The sequence below is a fragment of the Anguilla anguilla genome, chromosome 6, assembly GCF_013347855.1.
Source record: "Anguilla anguilla isolate fAngAng1 chromosome 6, fAngAng1.pri, whole genome shotgun sequence".
Lineage (NCBI taxonomy): Eukaryota > Metazoa > Chordata > Actinopteri > Anguilliformes > Anguillidae > Anguilla > Anguilla anguilla.
Genome location: NC_049206.1, coordinates 870,188 through 887,245, shown reverse-complemented (window position 1 = coordinate 887,245; position 17,058 = coordinate 870,188). Strand labels below are relative to the sequence as shown.

The 17,058-nt window shown below is 41.8% G+C and overlaps 1 protein-coding gene across 1 annotated transcript in view; it reads left to right on the top strand.

Moving 5' to 3' along the window:
* Positions 1-17,058, top strand: part of LOC118229520 (protein NLRC3-like) — a gene marked incomplete at its 3' end in the record, with an annotated part of 18,305 nt that extends 1,247 nt beyond the window's left edge. The window contains exons 2-4 of the mRNA XM_035421551.1: positions 439-2,305; positions 4,280-4,453; positions 16,947-17,058. Coding sequence (XP_035277442.1) covers positions 439-2,305; positions 4,280-4,453; positions 16,947-17,058 — 2,153 coding nt within the window. The remainder of the gene's footprint in view (positions 1-438; positions 2,306-4,279; positions 4,454-16,946) is intronic.

Here is a 17,058-nt window from a genome sequence, read left to right as displayed (position 1 = left end):
TTAGAAAATAATGTAGGCTACTTCGGTGGTAGTATGGGGTTACAGAAGAAATCATAGGACAGATGGACCGACGACAACGTTGCTTTTTTATACGTCAGTGGGCTAATTTGCCTAATCTTCGCGGTACTTTAGACCCCGGTGGAAACGCAGGCAACCATTGGCTGAAGGAACCTTTTAGTTCCTGGTAAAGTACTTCCTGGGACTGAAAGTTCCGGGTAATTTTGGTGGAAACGCGGCTTAATACTGTGTGAGGTGTGTAACACACAGAGAGGTGTGTAACAGTGTTAGTGGAATGTAACACGGATGTGTGTAAAATACTGTGAAAACGGAACGCATTAATATTCTATTTACTGTTTCTTTTTAAAATATGTAATTGAATCAATGAAAATGTTTATCTCATTGTAAACATAATTTATTCGTCATTTTTCCTCTCTTCAGATGCATCCATAAAACGAGCCCAGCTAGCACTGAAAACTCATCTGAAGAGGAAGTTTGAATGCATATTTGAAGGTTCAGCAAAGCAGGGCCACCCACCCCTCCTCAATGAGCTCTATACAGAGCTCTACATCACAGAGGGGGGAAGTGGGGGGGTCAATAATGAACATGAGGTCAGACAGATTGAGACAGCGGCTAAGAGACAAACCACACAGGAGACTGCAATCCTCTGCAATCACATATTTAAGCCTTTACCTGGACAAGATAAACCCATCAGAACTGTGCTTACAAAGGGCATCGCTGGCATTGGGAAAACCGTCTCTGTGCAGAAGTTCATTCTGGACTGGGCAGAAGGAAAAGCCAATCAGGATGTTGATTTCATCTTCACTCTTCCTTTCCGAGATCTGAATTTGAAGAAGGATAGAGCATTCAGTCTGATGCAACTTCTGCAGCACTACTTTCCACAACTGAAAGAGATCAGAAGTATTGATGGTGACAAAGTCAAAGTTGTGTTTATCTTTGATGGTCTGGATGAGTGTCGACTTCCTCTACATTTCCAAAGAAATGGGAACTGCAGTGATATAACAGAGTCATCATCAGTGGATGTGCTGCTGACCAACCTCATTAAGGGGAATCTGCTTCCCTCTGCTCTCCTCTGGATCACCTCCCGACCAGCAGCAGCCAATCAGATCCCTTCTGAGTGCATCCACCGGGTGACAGAGATAGGAGGGTTCAATGATCCACAGAAGGAGGAGTACTTCAGGAAGAGAATCAGAGATCAGAAAATGGCCAGCAGAATTATCTCACACATAAAGTCATCCAGGAGTCTCTACATCATGTGTCACATACCAGTCTTTTGCTGGATTTCTGCTACTGTTCTGGACATAATGTTGGGTAAAGTAGAGAGTGGAGATCTCCCCAAAACTCTGACTGAAATGTACACACACTTCATAGTCATTCAGACTAATGTGAAGAATGAAAAATATCATGGCACCAATGAGACTAACCTGAAGATGTCAAATATAGAAATCATCCTGAAACTGGGGCAGCTGGCTTTTCTACAGCTGGAAAAGGGCAATCTGATATTCTATGAAGAGGACCTGAAAGAGAGTGGCATTGATGTCAGTGATGCTTCAGTGTACTCTGGGGTGTGCACAGAGATCTTCAAAGAGGAGTGTGGGTTGTATCAGGAGAAGGTCTACTGCTTTGTGCATCTGAGCATTCAGGAGTATCTGGCTGCCTTGTTTGTGTTTCATTCATGTGTAAATGAGAACAGAAAGGTACTCAGAGCAGTAGAGTCATATAATCACAGATACTTACAGATACGTCGGATATGCAGCGAGCCACTGTCTGAGTTACACGGGACTGCAGTGCATCAGGCCTTAGAGAGTAAGAATGGACACCTGGACCTTTTCCTCAGATTCCTTCTTGGCCTCTCTCTGGACTCCATTCAAACTTTCTTAGGAGGACTACTGACACAGAAAGCAAGCAGATCACCTGTACCAGACCTACAGGCACAGACAGAAAGCAGATCACAGAGCATTAAGGAAACAGTCCAGTACATTAAGGAGAGGATCAGTGGGGATCCTTCAATACCGAGGATCATGGAGGAGTCTTACACAGAGAGGATCATCAATCTGTTTCACTGTCTCAATGAACTGAATGACAGCTCTCTAGTGGAGGAAATCCAGAATTCACTGAGATCAGGAAAACTTTCTGATAAAGAGCTGGAACCTCACCAGTGTTCAGCTCTGGCCTTTGTGTTACTGACGTCAGAGGAGGTCCTGGATGAGTTTGACCTGAAGACCTACAACACATCAGCAGGTCGTCAGAGACTGGTACCAGTAGTCAGGAACTGCAGGAAGGCCATGTGAGTATTATGTCATTAATAATGTAGATGATTGACAGCATATTTTCAGACTTTCTTTTTAAAAGTGTGATTTCTGAATCATTTTGACAGCTAGTGCGCTCATTTAATGTTCTGAATCCAGAACATAAGCAGCATCAAATGAAGGGGTCGATTGGCTTTTGAATGGGTTATGATCATGGGAGCATTATGCTGGGTTGTGACTTCCTGGTCTGAGCAGGCAGGCAGCACAGGAGCGAATCACAGACTACGCTCACACCAGGAGCAAATCACAGACTACGCTCACACCAGGAGCGAATCACAGACTACGCTCACACCAAGAGCGAATCACAGACTACGCTGGCACCAAAATTGCCAACCGCACCTCTCCTCCCACGTTAACACATGGCTAGTCCCATAATTATCACCAAAAAAAAGGCCATGTCTGAAATGAATGACACTTGAATTGAATTAGCGAAATCTTTTATTTATTAATTTATTTGTGTTTGGTATTAAAGGTCCAGGAAACGGAAATCTGTGAATTATTTGTTGGTGTTGTTTTAATACTTTTTTGCATTTACAAAATGCCAAATAAAAATGTTTAAATGATACTTGCAACAAAAAAAACCGTATAAAAGCCTGTGCTGAAAATGGTTTGCTCGTAACAGAACCTCTTATAATGTGCTTTCTCTTCCCCATGATGAAATTAGCAGTTGGCTGTGGCACTAACTGTTTTAAAGGGATGGAAATGGGGCGATCTGATTGGCAGTCATGAAACCACACAGCCACCCCACGCACAGTTATTTTGTTCTTATCATACAGTTGTGCAAATGCCCGGAGTCACAAGATTAGCTAAATTGGGCTTGACACTAATTCACCAGGGCACTGCATGACCGCTAGCATTGGACAGTTGCCTTGGCTGTGAAAATAGGGCCCAAGGACCCACTATTAAAAATGTAATTTAATAACACAGGCCAAACTGCATTAACACAATATTAAACTGATATGGAAATTGAGTGATTGTGCAAAATCACAGCTTGGCTCTCCCATAGTAAAACCAGGCAAAATCAGCAGCAATAGAACCACAACCAGAGATCCAAGACTGGGATCAGACCAAAGACCAAAACACAGCTGAGAAGCAGGACTAATGACCCAAGACCAAAGGCTCATGTGTGCTTTACAGGCCAACACTTTATGGCCTGTATTCAATCAACATTTGCCCTTAACTTGGACTCTGAGAAGTAAATGCACATGTTACGCTTCTTTTCCACAAACTGAATTAGTTCTACTTATTGCTGTACTTGCTGAAATATCTATGAAGATAAAACAATCCTTGCTTTTAATTGTAAGTTGAGAACAAATCTTTGAATCCCAGCCATGTGTTTGAAAGACTGGGTAATCCAGCTTTTTCCTTTTTCCAATGCATAATTAATGATTATAAAATGGCAAAAGATAATGCTCTGTACCCCTTTTTAAATTTTTAGTTTGGGGTATCTTGAGAGCATAATGCATCTTTTCAATATTATGATTAAAATAATGCTACATTTTATTTGGGAGAGATAAGTTTGGTTATGAATTAAATGTTTGTGTTGCTAATTTGGGAGACTACATCAGGCAGTAAATGCACCATGTTACAAGGCCAATAATACCACCCTGGCCTCTGCTTTATTCTGGTGTAGGCTGACCCAGAATCTCCACCATAGTGCCTGTAGATAGTGAATTCTGAAGTGACCTCAGCCCTGGGTGCCTGTTCTTGAGTGAATTCTGAAGACGACAGGCCTTTTGGGTCAGAATTACATTTGTAGAACTGTCAGAGCAGGACGTCTAATTCTCGGGTCCAAAGTGCTGCAGTTTGAGCGTGTAGCACAGACATCTTCCTCAGAGAATCATCAACCTTAAAATCCTCAATTTCACTCTTCATCACTGAACACTATCATAGTTTAATTACAAATATTACAGTTTTTTGTGTACCTAATATAGTATCTTAACTCTTTGCAGACTGAACAGCTGTCACCTCTCAGGGAAGTCCTGTGATATTGTGGCCTCAGCTCTCCAGTCATCAAACTCACCCCTGAGAGATCTGGACCTCAGCTACAATAACCTGGGAGATTCACAAGTGAAGCTGCTCTGTGCTGGACTGATGAGTCCAAACTGTAAACTACAGAGACTGGGGTGAGTAGTACTGTGTACTGTGTGACCTTAACTAAATAGAATGAGTGCTTATAGGTCATTGAAATGTTCAAAGCTTTCTCTCTCAATTTACTCCTCTCTCCCCATGAGCATTCTTTCTTTGTTTACAGTATTCTCATCCCTCTCTTCTTACTCTTCTATCACAGCAAAGAAAAACAGGATAAAACCCTAGGAGTCTTAGGGTTACCAGGTTTGTGGTTCCTGAGCAGAATGTAAGCTTTCAATGGAGTCTGTAGTATCAGGTCACAGGTGATGACTGGATGCTGATTGTCTGATTGACATGGTAAAAGATTGACCACCTGGACAGTAAAATGTTTCAGGTCTGTCACACATTGCAGTCTTCATTCATCTCCATTATTCACTACCTGCTATGAATTCTAATAAAATCCTTACTTTTACCCCTCTCTCTTTCACACACTGGCCCTGTGATGAAGGTGAGTTGTACTCACAATGAAGTACATCTCATTCCCACCTACAAAACTGGGCTTTTCTGCTGAGTGCAGAAGTGCTACAGTTCATCTCTGTTACTGTGCAGGATGCACGGTTGGGGATTGAGCCTCATAAGGTTCAGTCACTTTTTAGACAAATGTGTTCAAAGAAAATGAAAGGGCCAAATCTGCACTTCTTTTAAGGACATGTTCAGAGAATTAACACTACATGTTCTGATGTGTTTGATAAGGATTATGGTGTGCTTGCTTAAAAAGGAGGTAAAACCTTTCCCAGATCCCTTTCAGTTTTCTCACGCACAGGGGAGGTACAGACGATGCCATCACTAGTATTGCACGCTTACTGTTTGATTTTGGCTCAGATTTTAATACTTCACTTTTGAATGCAAAACTGAAACAAATGGGTGTTAATCCTTCTATAACAAGAGGGTAATTTTATTTAAATAATCCTGTCCAGTATATGAAGGTCAGTGATGCTCTCTGAGCCTGGATCAGTCAGCACAGAGACCCATCAGGTTGTGTTAGCTGCCCCGTTTCATTCACACCAGATAAAATGAGTGCACCAGCAGCCAACCTGGGAACTGTGTCATCACGCTCTCTGAGCTTAATGCACAGGGGCAGTAGCCTAGTAGCATAGCATTCTGAAATAGGCAGGTTTGTGCAGTGGTGTTACTCAAAGCGTCTGATTTTAAATGTGAAGAAGACAGAGGAGGTGGTGTTTGACTGTAGATCAGTGGGAGATCCCAGGCCTGTCTTCTATACCCAAGCCATCGCACAGGTCTGCTCGAATAAATATCTTGGGGTCCACATTGGTGACTCACTCAGTTGGAGTCTCTGCTCTAGATTACTACAGCGAATGTGCTTTTTACTGGGACTCAGGGTTCATAGAGTTGAGCAAAAGTTCATGTTTCTCTTTACCGTGCAGTTTTAGAGAGCATAATCAGATGTGGCATAATCAGCATGGTTTGGTAACTTGTCTGTACAAATGAAATGTCAGATTTCTCGTCTGGTGCTGACTGCTATGAATATTATTGTGGTTATGCCTTGTGCGCATTACATGTTTTTAGCCAGGAGTTTGTAGTTTCAGACTAATTTTCAAGGTCTTAAGACAATCTCAACAAAAATCCTGTCTTTGCTTGATCAGTGCGTTCACCCTTGACCAACAGTCTCCTGATCTGACACGGTCAGAGACTCACCCAATCCAGCCACAAGCCCGTCTGCAGCTCTTGCGAGAATATCTAACTGGTTTCATTTTATCTTAAGTCTTTAGGAATGGTTTGTGTAGTGTGTGATACACAAACACTCGTATTTCCACATGGAACAGTACAGAATTGGCACTTAACTACCCAAAGTAGGCTAGAATATAAAACCCAGTTCTACACCAAGTAAACCATAGGTAGCAATAACCCGCAGGGGAATTTATTTACAGTAAAATTACTACTTGTATTTGGGAGAAGGGGGTTGAGCCAGCAGCTATGTGTTGTAGCCTGTAGTTATCGGGTTATTTAGTGGACACTGTGAATCAACTAGAGGCATAACTATTTTTGCCATGTGGAATGATTTTATTGAGCTTTAATATAGTGATTCTTGTGTCTGAGCACATTGTGCACATTTGCTGCACGTGTTCTTGCAACAACACAGCACACCGAGATCTAGTTTATTACGATCATGAATCCTGTAGTGTGTGACCACCTGTGATTACCAGTCTTTTGGAAGTCGGGTAGTGTGAGCGTTTCTAGGATGAAAATACCAATGCCTTGTGTACACTACACAACTTACAAAAGACTGGTTATCACAGGAGGTCACACACTACAATCAACATTTGCCCTTAACTTGGACTAGTAAATGCACCTTTTCTTCACGGACTCAGTTTGATGAAGTTCTAGTTATTGCTGTACTCGCCAAACTGTTTATGAAGATAAAACGATCTTGCTTTTAATTGTAAGTTGAGAACAAATCTTTGAATCCCAGCCATGTGTTTGAAAGATGGGGGAATCCCGCTTTTTCCTTTTTTCAATGCATAAATAATTATTATAAAACGGCAAGAGATAATGCTCGGTACCCCTTTTTAAATTTTTAGTTTGGGCTATCTTGAGAGCATAATGCATCTTTTCAAAATTATGATTAAAATAATGCTGAGTTTGATTTGGGAGAGATAAGTTTGGTTATGAATTAAATGTTTGTGTTTCTATGTTAGGACACTAAGTCAGGCAGTAAATGCACCATGTTACAAGGCCAATAATACCACCCTGGCCTCTGTTTTATTCTGGTGTAGCCTGACCCAGAATCTCCACCTTAAGCCATTTTTCCACCGCATGGTACCGGCTCGACTCGACTCTACTCACTTTGGTACCAGGCACTTCGTTTTCCACTGCAGATAGTACCCCCGTCAATGTAGCTGGTCGTCATAGCGACGCCGCATGAAACTGCCGTGACACCATCTTCACCGCGACACACACAGGAACAATGGAGGATATCGAAGGGATGGTGTTCTTGATTCTCGTATGGACGGCCATTTGAGCAAATAACGAGACGTTAATGTCATGTTAACGGGACATTAAAATGCGTGTTAACATAGAAAGAAAAAAACAGGAGAGTTTGGGAAATTCTAATTCTCAGAGGTGACATAGCTCAGGAGGTAAGAGCGGTTGTCTGGCAGTTGGAGGGTTGCCGGTTCGATCCCCCATTAAAGTGTGACCTCTACCCCCAGTGCCTGTTCTTGAGTGCATTCTGAAGAAGACGGGCCATTTGGCTCAGAATCACATCTGCAGAACTGTCAGAGTTTAGTCCGGCAGGATGTCTGATTCTGAGGTCCAAAGTGCTGCAGCTGGAGTGTGTGGCACAGACATCTTCCTCAGAGCATCACTGACCTTAAAATCCTCAATTCTACTCTTCATCACTCAAAACTATCATTGCCACATTTCAGATATTACATGTTTTATATATACTGATATTATTAAACTATCTGAACTCTTTGCAGACTGAGCAGCTGTAACCTCTCATGGAAGTCCTGTGAAATTGTGGCCTCAGCTCTCCAGTCATCAAATTCACCCCTGAGAGATCTGGACCTCAGCTACAATAACCTGGGAGATTCAGGAGTGGAGCTGCTCAGTGCTGGACTGATAAGTCCAAAGTGTAAACTACAGAGACTGGACCTCAGCTACAATAACCTGGGAGATTCAGGAGTGAAGCTGCTCTGTGCTGGACTGATAAGTCCAAAGTGTAAACTACAGAGACTGGACCTCAGCTACAATAACCTGGGAGATTCAGGAATCAAGCTGCTCTGTGCTGGACTGATGAGTCCAAACTGTAAACTACAGAGACTGGGGTGAGTAGTGCTGTGTACTGTGTGACCTTAACTAAAAAGAATTTGTGCTTGTAGCTCATTGAAATGTTCAAAGCTCTTTCTCCCTCAATTATTCTTCCTGGTCAATGTATAATTAATGATTAGAAAATGATACAATGAAATGAGTGCTCTGTACCCCTTTTTATATTATAGTATAAATAGTGCTAAACTAATGCTAAGTTTGATTTGAGAGAGATACATTTTGTATTGAATAAAATGTTTGTGTTTCTAATTTTCTGTAACTGATCCTGTCCAGTATATGAAGGTCAGTGATGCTGTCTGAGCCTGCTGGATAGGTATGGGCATGCCACCACGCCATGGCGTAACTTGGCGGGATGGCATACCTGCCATCCCAATGCAGTTCAGTTGCGTACACACATCTGGTGGTGCTTCAGCTGTTGGCAGATACATTATTACAGGTCTGACCAATACCGGTCAGGAAGTTAGATACAACATTCTTACGTCAACTAGTATTTTATTGGCTGGACCGCAACAGCGGGGCCAGCCCTACAAACGGGAGTGTCTGTGACTGAGTGACTGAGTGATGAAGTTACACCATTGGTCGGCCGGTCCAGCCACATACTAGGTTTTTACCTGGTCTTCTTTTATATATTGGTGTACACATTTAGAAAATAAGTTGCTTAGTTCCTCACTGGCTTCGCTGGCTAGGCTGGTTCATGGGGTAAGTTAGACTAAGTTTGGTCAGGTTGGCTATCTAACTAGGGCCTTTTGGGTCAAAGCCAAAGCTAAACTTACAGCAGCAGCAGCAAGTGTCAACTTGAGCGTAACGTTGTTTAATGAAAATTGTAAGAAAATGATACAAGAAGTCTTAATAGTTATCAGATTTTATAACAAATAACTGTGTTTTGTAACTGTGTAATTATGAACTAAACTATGGTAACTAATAGGGATGAGCAAGTACACCATTGTCTGTATCTGTATCTCTATCTGTTCAACCAGCTAAATTACCTGTGTCTGTATCTCTATCTGTTCAACCAACTATATTACCTGTATCTGTATCTCTGTCTGTTCAACCAACTAAATTACCTGTATCTGTATCTCTATCTGTTCAACCAACTAATTTACCTGTTATCTGTATCTCTATCTCTATCTGTTCAACCAACTAAATTCCCTGTATCTGTATCTCTATCTGTTCAACCAACTAAATTACCTGTATCTGTATCTCTGTCTGTTCAACCAACTAAATTACCTGTATCTGTATCTCTATCTGTTCAACCAACTAAATTACCTGTATCTGTATCTCTATCTGTTCAACCAACTAAATTACCTGTATCTGTATCTCTATCTGTTCAACCAACTAAATTACCTGTATCTGTATCTCTGTCTGTTCAACCAGCTAAATTACCTGTATCTGTATCTCTATCTGTTCAACCAACTAAATTACCTGTATCTGTATCTCTATCTGTTCAACCAACTAAATTACCTGTATCTGTATCTCTATCTGTTCAACCAACTAAATTACCTGTATCCGTAGCCGTACTTGGAATGGGCGGGGCCCACACAGCCCTGTTAGTTTATATTAATGTGTGTAAGGTGTGTAACACACTGCTATGTGTTTGACACACACAGGCCTGTTAGTTTATATTAATGTGTGTAAGGTGTGTAACACACTGCTATGTGTTTGACACACACAGTCCTGTTAGTTTATATTAATGTGTGTAAGGTGTATAACACACTGCTATGTGTTTGACACACAGCCCTGTTAGTTTATATTAATGTGTGTAAGGTGTGTAACACACTGCTATGTGTTTGATACACACAGCCCTGTTAGTTTATATTAATGTGTGTAAGGTGTGTAACACACTGCTATGTGTTTGACACACAGCCCTGTTAGTTTATATTAATGTGTGTAAGGTGTGTAACACACTGCTATGTGTTTGACACACAGCCCTGTTAGTTTATATTAATGTGTGTAAGGTGTGTAGCACACAGTGTATGTGTTGTCGTCACTCTTCCCATGAGTCAGCTCAACACCGCTGTAAGTGGCTTTAAGACCAGTTGGCTCTCGCTGGAGAGCAGCAGTGAATCCTGCCCACTTGCTGCCTGGTGACTGTTTCAGTGCAGTGAGCTACAGATTTGCTGTTTCCAATGCATCCAGCATGCCATTCACAGTCAGGTATTCCCTTTGAAGAGCAAGACTGAGATTTGAGATGACATGCAGCAAGTCTCTGAGGAAATTGAGAAAATGTACAATTCTGTAGTCTCTCAGGAATGCTGTTCTTCCACAAACTTCAGCTGTTGCCTGGCCAGGCCTGGCTTCTGCCACATGCTCAAAATGAGCCAGAAGTACCTCATATGATGTGGCAAGGACTTCCAAAGCACGTTTCATATGAGGAGTCCAGCATGTGCCATCCACCCTGTTTGGTTTTAAGAGTTTTGTCTCCAGTGAAGTGGCAATCTCTGTCCCCTCCCTCCGAGCTTTCATGTTTGTGGATCTTCTTCAGGATGTCTTTCAGATCATCCAGAAGACGGTTGTCTTTGATAGCCTGATTGACCCCCAGCTCCAGGCGATGTGCCACACAATGTACACTCACCACATATTCTGCGTTTTCCTCAATTCGGGTGGCCACACTGTTTTTCCATCCTAGGTTTCCTGCTGCTCCATCGCAGGCCATTCCCACAAGCTTCTCTTTGCAGTCATCAATTTTGTGGTCCACGAAGGCCTGCTCTATGGCTTCATAAATTCCTTGGGCATGTGTGTGTTTGGAGGTTGGAGGCTGAAGTACACTGTCTTGGGTTCCCCATCACTAACATATCTTACATAAACCACCTCTACCTCCTGGACACTCTACCTCCGTTGCCCCATCAAATAAAACAGACATTGCTGTTGTATTTTCTAGGCAGGTGACGATTGATTGCCAGATGTGTTCCACAATGTATGGAGTAAGCCTGCAGAAATCACATATGAAACAATGTAAAAATGAATCCTACACAATAAATTACTGTTTAAAAGTAAACTAGGTGTGTGTATCTCTTTTAGCTACAATACAACGCAGTTCCTATATCAGTGCACCTTATTTTTTCATAGGCTATTGCTACAAAACACATTGATTACAAATCTCACTCGCTCTCATACACACACAGCAGGTAGACTCATTAATGAAAAAAAACTTTTAACAATACACTAACGTTACAACATTAAGATTGCACATTTATTTGCAAGGTTATTCATTTACTAGATTAACTTCTAATAAATACCTTCTGCAAGCCTGATCAGATCTGTAGCTTGTCAATCGCGTCAGATCAGAGCCGATCTTGATTTGGAGATCCAGCAGACGAGGTAAAGAGCTGAAGGGGTCTTTGCTTTTGAGAACGTAGTAAACTGAGTTGAATAGTTTGATCAGGATTGCCCGATTTGCGGCGTTCATCTTCCGAATGGTGGTGTCCATCGCTCCTTGTATGGGTGTGCCTGTTCGCAGGGCCGGCCGCTGGCATAAACGCTCTATGCAGTTGTTTAGGGCCACAACCGTGGGGGGGGGGGGCACACAATCCTTTTTTTGTTGTTGAGGTAAATAACGTCATTATTTTAATTATGTTATTCATCCCGTATCGCAAAACAAGCGTTATTAATTTAATATGGAATGCAAAGAGAAAATTTCATAACATGTATGAAGGACTTTTTAACAGCCGTTCGGGTTCGGCTGTGTCAGTTTCGGCAGGCCTGCGGTCATCCTGTGGATTATTTTGTGATGTTGACGGGTTATCGTTTGACTTTTTTACTCCACAGGCAAACAATTTCATTTGTTTCGCCACTGCAACAGGCTGGCCGCGCGTGTGTGGAAGGTGGCCGCACAATGGCTGAAATGTCGTGTTGCGCACGAACGTAATGTTAGCGCAGTAGAAACTTTACGGAGGCAACCAAATAAATGTTGACTTCTTTTGAAATGAGATTTTACAGTTTTGTAGGTTTTTATTTATTGTTAAATATAAAAAAATAAAGAAACTGAACAGGTGGTTGCCAAAAGGGGGAACCAGAGGCCACAAAATGGCTGCCAATTGACTCAATCTGGTTGCCGAGGGCAACCGGGCAACCGTTTCCATCGAGCCCTGATTATTTAATAACAGAATAATAAGATAACAGTATTGTATTTAGCTAATGGGTTTTACGTTGACAGTTTTATTAATCAATTCATAGTGATGAATATTGAATGTGTTTAAAATGTATAGGTGATTGTGGCACGAAGAACATGTCAGGTGAGGTAAAGTGCCCGCAAAAATTCTCTTGTGTTTGCAGATTAAATTAATGTTTGAAAATCATCATATGGAAAGGGTCTGGCAATGAAATCCTAGCAGTAGGCACCCAACCTTGATTTTTAGTTATTTTTGTTGGTTAATGGAGCCCAGCAATGGCCTTAGACTTTTGTGGAATAGTTGGAATACTTTATGAGCCTGATTTACACAATCCCCTCTAAGTTTTTGTGTACATCTCAGGAATGCATAAGCAACTGAGAAATGACATAGTGACTGCCAATGTGCACAGTGTCACAATCAGCAGTGAATTTCAGCTGTGTGTGTGTGTGGCTGTGTGTGTGCCTGTGTGTTGTGCATGCGTGTGTATTTGTCTGTGTGTGTGGTCTCTCCACAGGCTCTGTTGGTGTAATCTTACAGAGGGCTGCTGTGATGTTCTGGCCTCAGTCCTGCGTTCTCCTCACTCAGAGCTGAGAGATCTGGAGCTCAGAGACAACGAGCTGCAGGATTCAGGAGTGAGAGCGCTCTCTGCTGGACTGGAGGACCCACACTGTAAACTGCAGAGACTGGGGTGAGTACAAGATAGATAGATCGATAGATAGATAGGTACTTTATTAATCCTGAGGGAAATTCAGGTGTCCAATAGCTCACGTTACAAAGCATAGTGCAACAATGCACAAGGAAGTAAGAAATAAAAAAGTAACAGGGCTCCAGACTAACTTTTTACATTTGCCATTACCAAAATTGTCGCACTCTGAAGCCTTGAGTTAGTAAGTAAAATTCAAAAACAAAATCACTCTTGGAGGTAAAGATACAAAATAAATAAAATAAAAATAAAAAGGCAAAAATAAAAAGGCACTGTAGAACCAAGCCATAAACATTAACAGAGCCCTAGGAAAAACAAAAACTGACGTCTAACTACACCAGGTGTTATGTACAGTATGAACAGTCTCGACATAAATAAGTAAATATTGACAGATGTACATCTAAATAAATAATGGGTAAGGGATATAAAAATTACAGAAGTTAAAAATGGTATGAGTTAAGCAGTTAAACCAGTAGGATAAACAGTATGTACACGTGCAAAGTACAGCATATAAGTACAGCGAATAAGTACCAAAAATAAAGTGTGCAAGAAATACCAGCGTGCAAACAGTGAGTGACCTTGGCCACTCAATCATACCCCTTTTCCACCAACGTGAACCTAGTGCCGGTTCTGGGCTGGTGCTAGTGTTGGTTCTGGGCTGGTGCTAGTTCTGGTTCTGGGCTGGTGCTAGTGCCGGTTCTGGGCTGGTGCTAGTGCCGGTTCTGGGCTGGTGCTAGTTCCGGTTCTGGGCTGGTGCTAGTTCTGGTTCTGGGCTGGTGCTAGTGCTGGTTCTGGGCTGGTGCTAGTTCTGGTTCTGGGCTGGTGCTAGTGCCGGTTCTGGGCTGGTGCTAGTTCTGGTTCTGGGCTGGTTCTAGTGCCGGTTCTGGGCTGGTGCTAGTTCTGGTTCTGGGCTGGTGCTAGTGCTGGTTCTGGGCTGGTGCTAGTGCCGGTTCTGGGCTGGTGCTAGTGCCGGTTCTGGGCTGGTGCTAGTGCTGGTTCTGGGCTGGTGCTAGTTCTGGTTCGCAGTTGGTTCAACTTGCGAACCTTCAAAGAACCGGTTTGCTTTTCCATTGGCTAGAGAGCCACGTCATTACGATACGATACAATATACTTTATTGTCCCCTTAGGGAAATTTTTCTTGGGCTTAGTATCGCTGCATTTAACAAATGTCATTCTACATTTTACATTATTCATATGTACATACATTCAAGTGCTGTTAATAAATAAATAAATAAATAAATGTAAAAAAAATAAAAAACTTTAAAACAACATATTGCACAACCCGTCCATACTAGCAAAGTCCCTTTGGGGACTATGGCCTCTATGGCTCATACTATGTCCTTACTGTTTAAGATGTTAATGGAAGAAGGCACAAATGAGTTTTTAAAATGATTGAGTCGCCACTTGGGTACTCTATATCGTCTGCCAGAGGGTAAAAACTTGTACTCAGAGTGGAGGACGTGGGATGGATCAGCCAGTGTTCTCTGTGCTCCTCTGAGCACAGACTGCTCGTATACAGATTGAAGGGACTGGTGTTCTCCCTGTGACCTTCATGGCAGTCTGAACAAGATGGGCAAGCCTAGATTTTAACTGTACTGAGAGGTTACCATACCATGCCTGTATCCCATACCTGATTAGACTCTCCATGACTGCCTGGTAGAACAGATACATATGTTTCTGGTCAACCCCACACTCTGAGCCTTCTCAAAAAGCCTGGAGCATAGGCTGTCAACATGGGCTTGCCAGGTAAACATGTTGTAAATATGGACACCAAGGTACTTATAAGAGCATACCTGAGTAATGGGAGTGTTGTGGACGTCACTGTATACGTCTGTATATGTCTCCGCTTTCCCAGCAACATCGTTACCTATTAAAATGTATGTCCTGTAAAAATACAGATGATAAACTGTCTAAATGTAAAGAAACAACTTCATACATATACATTTAGTTATGTTACTACAACCTTATTTTAGTGTTGTCACGGTACCAAAATTTTGACTTTGATACCAATACCAGGTTTAGTATCACGATACTGGATACTGAAATGATACCTGAAACTTAAAGGATACTGATTTGATACTCGGTACCTAACGATACTGAAATCACCTTAAAGAGCATCTTGCAGGTTAATTTTTTTTTAACGCAATGTATACTTAACCTTTCCTGAAATTGACCATTTGAAAAGTTAATGCAGGATTTAATAATTTTTACAAGACATAAGGGCACAAATTCAGAGGAACTAGTGGCCGTTTTGAGCAAAGCTCCTAAAAACACCTTTTTTCCCCCCAACATCTCCTCATATTACGTAACAGAAGGGAGTGGCTCACTGCCTCTGCCTTAGCCCAATGTGCAGTAGTGGTAGTGAGTCTGAGCGGTCGTGATATAGCTAGTGAGTTGGTCTTTTTTCAGTAGTTTTATATTGCATTTCACCGTGTATCATCATGGTAAATTACTGTGTTCTTGCAGGTTGCACAAACTCCAGCCTGTCAGGACATCGAGTACACAATGTTACAGGAAAAGGAACGGTGCTAGCTTTCGTGCCTGGGTGCGTTTTGTGCAGGTGAAGAGACGGGACTTCACTGCTGCATGTTACCAAAAACGCGGTCGTGTGTGACGCTCATTTTAGACCCCCACCCATGACATAATGGACAATATTGTCTATCTGGGCATTCATAAAGAATATTCTTTCACCACTCAAAAATTGTATTCCGTCATAGCAACAAGATAAACTCGACAATAGCCCTAAGATATGCCAATACAGCAGTGAAAACGTTGCTCACTGAATAATGAAATAAACAATTTTAAAACATTTTACAAAATGATACCATGTCATTCTGCAGTCAATATCTGTGACTAAATGTTGAATAAATATAAAACCTTACCATTGGTTTTACGCGTAGAGATGTCGCTTTTGAGACTGAGTGGTCATATATTGTCTTGGGCAATCCGTTTGTGAAATATACGCGCATGTGTGATGCGTGGGAACCTTTCAAATTAGCTGTGCGTAATACCACACGTGTTGTTTATGGCGTCGTTGCCCTTTTAGAACAGTCTGGCTTTATTGACAATTCATTTATTCAGTAGGTGAGAGTATAAGCTTTCTAACGATGTATAACATGTCTATTTTTGCTTTAGGAATAGCGTTTTATAGGTCAGCGTAACCAAACTTTTTCTCATCATTGCATTCACCTACACATAGGCTACTCTGTAGCAGTAAAAGATGCTGCACCTGACGAAACGTTGTCAACGATTTCTCATAATTTCTTGGAAAATACTATTATTATTGAGGTCACGAAAAAGTAGTAGCTTCCTAGAAATGCGGTCCTGAAACTGCAGCCTTCGCTACTGCAGAAACATGCTACTCTCTCAATCAGTAATGCGGGAGACACATTTTACATTTGACCTAAAAGTCGGAAAATTCTGATACCGAACCGTTTTTTCTTTTAAGTACCGAAAAAGTACAGAAGTTTCGGTATACCGTGTAACACTACCTTATTTACTATATCAGCTTTAAGATGAGCAACACGCTCGGAATGACCTCATCGTGACCCATGAAATCCAATGGCGCACACGTTGCTTTATAATTTCAAACTTTAAAGCCTGTTGATCTGACATGAATTAGACAAAACATCTTTTTGAGAAGCATCAAATCAAATAGGTTGAATTTATACATTCCTCAAAATGAAGTGAATTAAATACATTGTCCTTTTGGGTTATCTTTACCTGTGTGTAAGGTGTGTAACACACTGCTATGTGTTTGACACACACAGCTCTGTTTGTTTATATTAATGTGCGTAAGGTGTGTAGCACACTGCTTTGTGTTTGCCACACACAGCCCTGTTAGTTTATATTAATGTGTGTAAGGTGTGTGTGTCCTTCTCTCTGCAGGCTGTCAGGCTGTAGAGTCACACAGAGAGGCTGTGATTCTCTGGCTTCAGCTCTGTGTTCAAACCCCTCACACCTGCGAGAGCTGGACCTGAGATACAATCACCCAGGAGAC